Consider the following 10833-nt stretch of genomic DNA (forward strand, 5'->3'; position numbering starts at 1 on the left):
GTCTGCTTGTTGTCCCCCCATATTCACCTTCCCCTTTTTCCTCAGTAACAAAATCCAGATTTTTAGCTGGGCACATAACTGCCCAGAATAAAGATTTTATGGCTAGGCATGTCCATGTGCTGAAGTTCTAACCCTTGGGCTATTAGAAGAGTTGGGAAGTAACTTTAAAGCAAGAGGCATATTCTTCTTCACCCTTTCCTCCTGTTTGCTGGCTGGAAGGTGACTGTCATGGCAGAAGCTCCATTGACGATCTTGGAATTTACAGTGACTTGGGGAATGGTAGGCATGTGTGGTGGAGCAACAAGATAGAAGAAATGCCATACTAGGTCTGGATGATGACCTTCAGGCTTATTGAACATACTTAAGGTTTATGTGTTACTCGCAGTTGAATCCAGTCCCAAGTAATACACTCTTATAGTTTCCAGGAATGGTTACAGGTCTGAGAAAAGGGATAGAATGATCATGATCAGTTGAGAATAATTTTCCAGTGCATAATACTTAGGCGTCTACCCTATTGTCTACTCTAGGAGGTCAGTGGACCATATCGGGGAGGTAAATCATAGATGAATACTCTGGTTCTCAAGGGGTCTCACTTTCAGGGGATAGACTATAGGCTCTGGGATAACTTATGTCTTTATAGTCTTTATAAGAGAATTGTACGGCCCAAAGGAATCTTGCTGGAGGACATTACTTTTATTCTCACAGAGTGCTCAAATTGGGAACCTCATTAGCTAGAGTTTGAAATGTCTCTATAATGTGCCTTACTTTGGGTCCCCCCAGAAGCTGAGTTAGCAACAAGGATTCAAATGCAAGCAGTTTATTGATGAGGCACAGAGACCAGAGGTAGGGTAGGGGGCATGTGAGACAGGAACAAAAGGAAGCTGAGAAGGGGCATGTTATCAAGCCAACCAGTACAGAGGGCACTGGAACTGGGAGCAGTATAGAGTCCCTGCCTCTGAGTTATTGAAACACCTGCACATCAGTGCCAGCGCTCATTGGTTGAGGGCTGCTCCAGGCACTTGGAGGGAGAAGGGATGCGATTTGGAAGACAGCCTTCAGGTGGAGAGATCAGGTACCTTCACTGAAGTGCTGAGGCCTAAGGGATAGGAGTAGGGCCCTAACAGCTTCTGCAGCAGGGTACATATTCAAAGGTATTTTTTTTTCTTTTTTTTTTAATTGAAGTATAGTTGATTTACAATGTTGTGTTAGTTTCTGGTTTACAGCAAAGTGATACAGATATACACATACATATATATTCAGATATATATATAATTTTTCATATTCTCTTCCATTATGGTCTATTACAGGATACTGAATATAGTTCCCTGTGCTATACAACAGGACCTTGATGTTTATTCATTCTATATGTAATAGTTTGCATCTGTCAAAGGGGGTTATTTACATGCCCATCCAGTAGTACCTGTCTTTGTATCACCACTGAAAGTAGGAAATCAGACCAGGCATGAGTAGATGGATTGTATCCTACACTGGAGATTTGTTTCAGAAGCTTACATCATCTTTAAGCTGAAAGGGACCTTAGAGGGAAACTAATTCTTTTTTTTTTTTTTTTTCATTTTACTAGTGAAAAACTGAGGCTCCAAGGGCTGCCTGTGGTGACAGAGCCTTCAGATGCAGCACCAGGCCAATGTCCATGTCTTCTGACATTGTGTAGCACAGAACTGGCACTGAGAGGTGGGCAGGGGAGGCTTTGGCTCCCTCCAAATCTCCAATAACCCCTTCTTCTCTTCTTTTATATGGACAAGTGAGTTTTTAAAAATTATGCAAGCATAGCTTCAATTCCCCCCTAATTTAAGCTGCATAGACAATCCTATGTCCTTCCCACACAGAAATTCCAGAACATCTCTTGGTCTAGGACTCTAGAATTGTTTACCACCCTGGTTAAGATGAAAATAGGAAGTGGCTTACGTTAAACAGAATAAACAGAAACAGCTCCTCTGAAGTTACCTAACATTAAACTGCTTTTGAGAACTTTGAGAAAACTTTCAAGGAAGAAATGAAAACTTGTTTATGCCCGAACGGGAATTTATTCTGTTAAGTTGACTGTATAGTCAGCAACCATCTCAACATGTGGAATTGTGACAACTGGCTTCTTGGTTTTGAAGGGTTCAAAGTGCTTCTTTCCACACAGGCAAGGATTTTCCATGTGAGGAGGAACAAGTCCGTCTGGTAGCTTTTCTTGTCTTTGGTTACAAGGTGGTGATAACTTCTCCCTTGTGGACAGGCTTTCCTCTTCAGAAATGCTGCCTCCATTTGGCTTTTAGTTGGGTCCTTGTGAGGTGGGTCAGCCCAATAGATATTACTGTCCCCATTTCAGAGACTGAGAGAGAACATGACGGCCTGAAGGCATCTGGCCCAGTGCCAGGAGCTGGGACTGCAGCCAAGGCTCCACTGATGAGAGGGTTCTGTAAGTGCCATTTAGTTGGCCTTTAACTCAATTAGTCCCAGAAACGTTGTTTTGGGGCCTGCACTTATGTCCTTGATCTCATCAAGTGGAAGTTGTGGTTCTGCCTAAGACGGTCTTGTTGCTCACCCAAGGTAAGGACATGGATCAGTGCCTCTTTTGAGGCCTCTTTCAATTATTTTATTCTATTTATTTATGCATACATTTAAAATTAAACAAGTTCTGTGGCTTTGGAACTTTGTAGACTTGGGATCTGCTAATTACTCAGTGAGTGACTTTGTAAGATCACTTAACATGCCTCATACTTGGTTCCTTCATCTATAAAATGGGGCTGCTGTGAAGATTACATATGGTAAAGGATGCAAACCATTTAGCATTATGCTTGAGCACCCCACATCCAAACTATGGCTAGTTGTCTCAGTTCTATCTTCAAAACATTGTGTATCTAGAATTTCACCACTTTAACCACTTCTCACCTACCACCTCTGTCAAAGCCACCATTGTCCCTTACATATATATTTATAGTGATGGCCCTACCCAAGGTCTGTTCCCACCCATTCCCTTCCTGCACTTTATTGTCAACCTAGGGGCCAGAGTGAGTCTTTTATTTTATTTTTTTAATTTTAATTTTTCTTTTTTTGCGGTACACGGGCCTCTCACTGTTGTGGCCTCTCCCGTTGCGGAGCACAGGCTCCGGACGCGCAGGCTCAGCGGCCATGGCTCACGGGCCCAGCCGCTCCGCGGCATGTGGGATCTTCCCGGACTGGGGCACGAACCCGTGTCTCCTGCATCGGCAGGCAGACTCTCAACCACTGCGCCACCAGGGAAGCCCCCAGAGTAGCCCCCAGAGTAGCCCCCAGAGTGAGTCTTTTAAAATGAAAGTTGGATCACACAGAAACTCTACTCAAGCTCCCCGGTGACTTCCCATCCCAACCAAGCCCAAAGTCCTCACTGTTGACCACAGAGTCCTCCGTGATCTGGCCCTTAGCGTCTCTCAACAGCTTTTCCTCCCACTCCCCTCTTGCTCTCTGTTCCAACTATTTTGTCTTTCTTGCTCTTCCTCAATCTGGGCATGTCCCTGTCTCAGCCTCTTTGCACTTAACGCTCCCTTTTCCTGGAAAAATTTGCCCTTGGTACCCTCCCTCACTTCCTTGAGTTCCTACTCAAATATGACCTTATCTGTCACCTTCCCAGCCTCTTGTATATCAATGTGTGATGCATATATTAATTTCATGTTCATTCAGGCAATAGATGCTCCATAAATATTTAAGATGCTTAGTAAATTGTCATGAAGGAATAGCTAACCTTTACTGAAGTCTTGCTATGTGCCCTGAATTTTGCTTTCCTTTGCAGGTAGCAATCTATCTTCTTGGTGTATTCTGACACCTGTTAGAGATCTTAGCTCAGATGATTTCTCCAACAAATCTTCCTTGATCAGTCAAGCCAGAAGCGATTCTTCACTGTTCTGTATTCCCTTAGTGATCACTTGGTACCATTCACTGTCCCCTGGTGTTGTAGAGTTTTTTTTATAAGTATCTTTTCTTAAATATAACAAGACATTTGATGGCAAGGACCATATCTAGTGAAATTTTATGTAATGCACAATTTGTAGGGCAGCCTCTCAATTTATAATCCACTTCAGATATTTAGGAAAAGTTACATATGCTCTCACCAGTTCTAAAAATGAATTCACATTGATGGATAAGTGTTATTTGGGATTGTAGATTTCAGAATCCAAAATCTCAGAGTTAGTATGTCCAAGGCAAAATTAGGTAGAAGAGAAAAATGAAAACATAAAGCTACAAAAGTCCATTAAATGTATCATTAAAGACTACATGAACATAAGGTTGAATTGTGTAGAGTTATCTCCATAGGTCCATGGCTCCTTGTGAATACATCTGACAAACGACATATTTATAAAGAGTTTTGGTAAGAAGCAATGATCATTTCTTCTCAATTTGCTATAGTAATCATTTAACTCTTTACTTATCTTCTCTGTGCTTTCATTTATGACATCCTAGAAAAACTAGTAACAAAATATTTTTCCTATGCTGCAGAGAAGACTTCTGGATGTGACAGTTTCTTTTCTGGGCTATCAGAGTAGCTCTATATTGAGGTAATTTTTAATGGTTGTGGTATTTTCAGTGTGACTCTCTAGTGTGGAAAAGCCTCGGGCACTGAGTGAAGTCCTTTTTCACTTAATCCTTAAAACAGCCCTGTGAGGTAGGTATTACTGAGTCATATCGCATCACCCTCACGCTTAAAAACCCTCCAGGGCTTCCCTGGTGGCGCAGTGGTTGAGGGTCCGCCTGCCGATGCAGGGGACACGGGTTCGTGCCCCGGTCGGGGAAGATCCCACATGCCGTGGAGTGGCGGGGCCCATGAGCCGTGGCCGCTGAGCCTGCGTGTCCGGAGCCTGTGCTCCGCAACGGGAGAGGCCACAACAGTGAGAGGCCCGCGTACCGCAAAAAAAACAAAAAACCCCCCCAAACCCCCCTCCAAATGGCTCCCCATTTCACTTACAGGAGACCCAAGCTCTTACTATGGCTATAGGAGCCATCCCACAAGGACCCTGCTCACTTCTTCCCTTCCATCTCTTTCCAACTCTACTTTCTCTACATTATTCGGAGTGGTTCTGTCTGTCCGTGAACATGCCCAGCCAAGCTGCTTCCTGCCTTGGGGCCTTTGTACCTGCTGTTCCTTCTGCCTGGAATGCTGTAATCAGATCCTTCAATGGCTGTTTTGTCCTCATTAAGTCTCAACTTAAATTTTAGCTTCGCAGAGAGACTCTCCCATACACATGATGTTAAAAAAAAAAACCAAAAAACCTTCTGTATGGGGTTGTCAGGTATAGCAAATAAAAATACAAAACAGGGGCTTCCCTGGTGGCGCAGTGGTTGAGAGTCCGCCTGCCGATGCAGGGGACATGGGTTCGTGCCCCGGTCCGGGAAGATCCCGCATGCCGTGGAGCGGGTGGGCCCGTGAGCCATGGCCGCTGAGCCTGCGCGTCCGGAGCCTGTGCTCCGCAACGGGAGAGGCCGCAACGGTGAGAGGCCCGCGTACCGCAAAAAAAAAAAAAAAAAAAAAATACAAAACACTCAGTAAAATCTGAATTTCAGATAAACAACAAAGAGTATTTTGGTATGTCTTGTGCAATGTTTGGGACATACATATACTCAAACATTATTCATTCCTTGTTTATTTGAAACTCAAATTTAATTGGCTGTCCTGCAATCTACCTGGCAACCCCACCTCCACAGCCGCTCTGTGGGATCTCCTCTTTTATTTTCTCCGTGGGACATTTCACCATTAGAAATTCTGTTTGATTCTCCCACTGGAACATGGGCTCCATGAGGGTGGGGCCCTCTCCGCCTTGCTCACAGCTACATCCTCAGAGCCTATCATATGGCCCGACACAAATAAATGATTACACATAGTAGGTGCTCAATAAATATTTGTTAAGTATTTGTTATAAAGGATAAATAGAAGAATAAAAAGGTTAAAGAGGTTGGTAACATATCCAGGGCATACTGCCAGCTGGATGAGATTGGAATTAGACAATATGGTGCCAAAGCTCTTCTGAGTTTTCCACATTTTGGGGTGTGGAAGGCAGTGGAGTTGAGAAGGGGCATTGTGTCACCTGCCATTCAAGAGGCTCTCAGTAGAATCAGAAGACCCTGGGAGCAGCAGATTTCGGGAGAAACGAAGTCTGAATGAGCCTTTCCCATTTGCTTTGCACGTAACCAAAGGAAAATGCACTTGAGTGAAAAGAACAAGGTACTCTGCGTTTGGAACGGGGTCAGAGGCGGTGCGCATCCTCCATGTCTTCGGACACGGTCAACTCCCTGCAACTTGAGGGCTGGCTTTATTGTCAGACTCAGGAAACCTCTAGACCCGGATCACAAGAGAAACTAACGGCACAAGCAAAGAGCAGGGAGGGGCGGATCAGGATGAAGTCAAGGCAGAAGAAATCGAACTCTGGTCTTGGGCCCAGGCCGGGCAGCGGGGTGTGGGCAGCGGCGTTCAGCCTCAGAACTCGGTCAGCTTCACCTCTTGGTGTGGACACTGGGCGCTTCGCAGGACCCACTGAAGGCGCATAATCTCCACTCGAGCTCACTTCGTCGGACCCAGGATGATTGCCAGAGGGCGAGTCTAGCGGCCGGCCCGGAGCTAGCTGCATGGGTAACTGTGGCCGGATCCTGGGGCGCAGCCTGGCTCTGGTCCCTAACCAGCTCCACCCGGCTCTCGCCTGCGCGTCCTCCCACCCAGGAGCTGGAGGATGGTCCCGGGGCGCGCCGAGTGTCTTCAGCCCGATCCTCCCTGTTGTGTGAGTCGCACGCGCGCCCAGTTCGGAGGCAGCCACCCTCGCCGCCGCTGACAGGTGCTGCCCGGAGGGCGTCGGGTGCGGTCCCAGGCGCAGCTGGAAACGCACGCCCGGTGCGTGTAGCGTCCCGAGCCCGGAGCCAGAGCGGAGAGGGGGCCAGGGCGCGGCCTGGGGGACTCCAGTGGACTGGAGCCGCGGAGCGCGGAGCTAGAAACTTTGCAGCGGCCGAGATTTGGCTACAGCGCCAGCCCACCCCCGCGGGTGCGGGAGGACGAGGCCGCGCCTGAGTCCCGCGGCCGGAGAGCCTCGGCGGCGGCGGCGTCTTTTCCCCGCTCTGGCCTGAAGCCGCCGGTCACTCCCGGCTTCTGCTGCTGCGTCCGCCGTCGTCGCTGCCACCGCGGGGCTCCGGGAGGAGGCGCAGCCGGAGCGGGCGGAGAAGAAGGAGGAGGGGAGCGGAGGAGCAGGGGGTGGAGGATGGAGCCCCCGGCTGCCGCGGCGGGCTCGCCCGAGCCCGCGGCGGCGTCCTCTTCCTTCCAGGCCCGGCTCTGGAAGAACCTGCAGCTAGGGGTGGGCAAGAGCAAGGGCGGCTGGGGCGGGCGCGCGGGGGTCCCCGAGCGCCGCACTGCGGACACCCCGTCGCCCTCCCCACCACCCCAGCGGGGTAGGCGGGACGCACTGGCCGGCTTGGGTGGCGCGGGCAGCAGGTGGAGCGGCTTCAAGAAACGGAAGCAAGTGCTGGACCGCGTCTTTTCCTCCTCCCAGCCCAACCTGTGCTGCTCCTCGCCGGAGCCTCTCGAGCCCGAGGGTGCGGGCAGAGCGGAGCAGGGGTCCACGCTGCGCCGCCGGATCCGCGAGCATTTGCTCCCCGCGGGAAGGAGCCCGGTGGCAGCCGCCGGAGCAGCCGGAGTGACGCCTCCTGGCGGACGCTCTCCGGACTCAGCTTGCTCTTCATCCTCTGCCTCATCCTCCCTGTCCTCCTCACCCCAGCCGCCCCCGAGGGGGAACCGCGCCCGAGATGAGGGTGCACGGCGTCGGGGCACTGTGGCGCACTTGTGCCATCAGAAGAGTTCTTCCCTGCCGGGCACCACCTGCTTGGAGCAGCTGCTGGAGCCGCCGCCGCCGCCTCGAGCTGAGCCAGTACGGAGCCGAGCAGAGCCGCGAACCGCGAAGGGCGAGGAGCGCGGCAGCAGCCGGGTGAGTGACAGGTGGGCGCGGCCCGAGCCTAGGTGCGCGGGGCCACGCCTCCAGCTGTGGGCGATCGAGACCCCGGGAGTTGCTGGCGGGGTAGGGATGCTACCAAGTTCAAGCAGTGGAAAGAAAACGTCCCGCTCCTGCTTAGTAGAGTACTGACTTGAGCTCTGACTTTACTTTTGACAGAAATAATACCTACTGCTAGAAGCTGTTTGAGTAGCTTTCCCAGTTGCCCATGAAAGTGGAAGTATTAATTGTAGCCAAATAGGAGAGGAATAAAGTTAGACACCAAATGGGTACTTTTTGGAGATCTCCTAAAAGGACTGTCCAGCTAAGTCTCATCTTGTCAAAAGAAAAACAAGCAAACCCAACAACTTGCAGGGAAAATTAGAAATGCGAGGAGGTGAATTAATGGCAAACGTGAGGTCATGTCTTGGGGAAACCCTTTAGGCAGAAGTCTGTTCAAAACTTTCTGCTGCGAGTGGATCGCTGCTTAACAAATAGCGTGAGCGTCGCTTCCGAGTTAAGCCGATGTTCCTATGGCCTTTTTTGTTTTGATAGTCATCCGAAGTAGTTGCGTTTAAAGTATTCTGCTGTAGACGTGATGTTGACCCTCTGGTCAGGCAAGAGTCAAGTAAAAATGTACCTGGAAGATCTGTAAAGCGTTCCACTGAGCGGCAGCTTTTACTCCCTCGGTTTTGTAGAGGCGACGTTCTCCTTTTGTACATTTTTATCAAATCGTGTTAATGCTAGCAAATATTTTGAAAGTTCCATTCTGCCAGAGACCTAAAGAACTCTTTTCTGCCAATACATCTTACTTTGTTTAAATTCTAATTATTTTGACTGCTTAATTGTTAGGTTAATGACATATACATTAAAACTTTAATTAGATTAAAAGTTGGATCACAAAAACCATGAGGCCATGCGTTGAGGGGTAAGATATGGGAATAGATGGGATTTCAGTTGAAAATGTTTATAGTTTACTGGCTAATTTATTAGTGTAATTACAGAAAGTAAAGCAGAACACTAGTATGTTTTGTTGTTTAATAAACACAATTGCTTGCAGTAACCTGATGTTACTAATGCTCTAGAAAACACCTGATGGTTTAGAAAAAGTTTACAGTTATTCTCAGAAGAGTAGGCAGAAATAATACTGACAGAAAGCCTAAATAAACCTATCTTTGCTTTTATCTTGAGAGAGAATTGACTAGAACTCCTGTTTCTGGTTCCAGAATGAGGTAAAAAGTGGTTTTAAAAAGATTCTTCAGATTCAGTGTAGATGAATACTATGTATTTTAAAAATATTTATATTTGAGTGTGTACCTAATCCTAATGTATAAGAATTTTAGAGCTGGGGTACTTGTTTACATTTGTTTTTATTAACTTTTATGATCAAGAATGTTAAAAGTAAGAATTGAATTAGTTTGGAAGGCAGAGATCGTATTGCTGCAAATGTTAACTTACTAAATAACTTTGCAGTTCACTGAACCAAGATATTTTCACCGTGGAAGCAGAGAATTCAGAATTAATCTTTATATTCATTTTTACCCAAACGTTTTCAGACACTATCAATCTTTATTTGAAAAACTGCTATGTAAATATAAATTTTGTATACAAAAGACCAAAAAACCTTTTTTGAGAGGATACCAAACAAACATTATTGTGTGTGCCTTCACTATATGTTGGGCACTTCCAAGATTTAATCCTCATAGATGCCCTACATGATAGAAGTTCTTGTTGCTATTTTATGCATTCGGAACTCACTGCTCAGAGAAATTAAATAATCTTTCCAAGGTCACATGGTTAATATATGACAGAGAGAGTTTTTGTCATTCTCCACAATGTTTTTCCATCGCTACAGCTACGTTTGACAACTTTTAGAACTTTTTATGTCTCTGAGATAACTTCAGTCCTATTGATTAATACTTGCAAGTTTACATACATTCTGGATTCCTAGAATCAGTTGTGATGGATTAGCTGAATTAATTTGTTCTTTGTTCTCTGTAATGCATTGTTGCATATCTTTTATATCACATTTACAAATGACATTATTGATCATACTGTCTGTAGTTCTAAAGAATCTTTTCATTATAAAGAACCAGCGTTTCAATGAAGTCATAGGAGGAATACAAAAGCTAAAATATCTTTCCAAGAGTAGGTGAAAAGTGGAGTGTAGGCAGGAAAATAAGCCCTGATGCTTTATTGTTGATTCCCTGCATCTGCTGCTCAGGAAGGCTTGTGCCCTGAGAAGTGGACAGTTTTCTCCGTTACGAGTCACAAATCCAGTTTTCAGCAGCTCTTTGTCACTACGGCACAACAGAGGATTCCTCAGTCCTCTAAATGCCTCTTTGCCCAACTCAAGGAGTCTGGCTTACCTCTCTGAATGGAAAGAAGAAAGAAATGAAGTTGGAATCTGGAACTGGAAGAGGACTCTCTAAGGTGTCCAGGAGTAGGTGTAACTCGGCAGTACCCTTCCGAGCTTCCTGCATGTCTCAGAGATCTTTCCTTGCTCTCCTAACACCTCATTGCTGAAGATATTTGGGCATGGGGAGGAAGCTCGTAGCACATGCCGATTTCAGTTTTATTCACAGTTCATAAGCACAGATGGGAACACATAAAAAGAAAAGATGCTAAAAACAAATCCATCTTCAGATCGCCTAGATAAAAAGCACTTTCTCTCAAGGAAGAAAGAAAATTCATTGCAAAATGAGGCAAATTGCTCACATTTTCTCTTGTTCTCTGCTTGATCCTGGCATCAGCCATGTTCTCCAACACACTCCCCACCTCTCCACTGCCCAGCCGAGCATGAGGACACAACAACATATGGGCACATACACTGACACTGAGTGGAGATATTAAGCAAAAACAAAAAAATCATTTTGGACTGCTAGGGAAA

The 10833-nt window shown here is 46.6% G+C and overlaps 1 protein-coding gene across 2 annotated transcripts in view; it reads left to right on the top strand.

Moving 5' to 3' along the window:
- Positions 1-7220: 7220 nt before the first annotated feature.
- Positions 7221-10833, top strand: part of MCTP1 (multiple C2 and transmembrane domain containing 1) — a 539870-nt gene continuing 536257 nt past the window's right edge. The window contains exons 1-2 of one of the 2 annotated variants that reach the window (XM_007469753.1): positions 7221-7940; positions 8948-8950. In XM_007469753.1, coding sequence (XP_007469815.1) covers positions 7221-7940; positions 8948-8950 — 723 coding nt within the window. The remainder of the gene's footprint in view (positions 7941-8947; positions 8951-10833) is intronic. The other variant, XM_007469754.1, reaches the window with a different exon arrangement.

Source organism: Lipotes vexillifer, unplaced genomic scaffold (assembly GCF_000442215.2).
Source record: "Lipotes vexillifer unplaced genomic scaffold, Lipotes_vexillifer_v1.1 scaffold67, whole genome shotgun sequence".
NCBI lineage: Eukaryota > Metazoa > Chordata > Mammalia > Artiodactyla > Lipotidae > Lipotes > Lipotes vexillifer.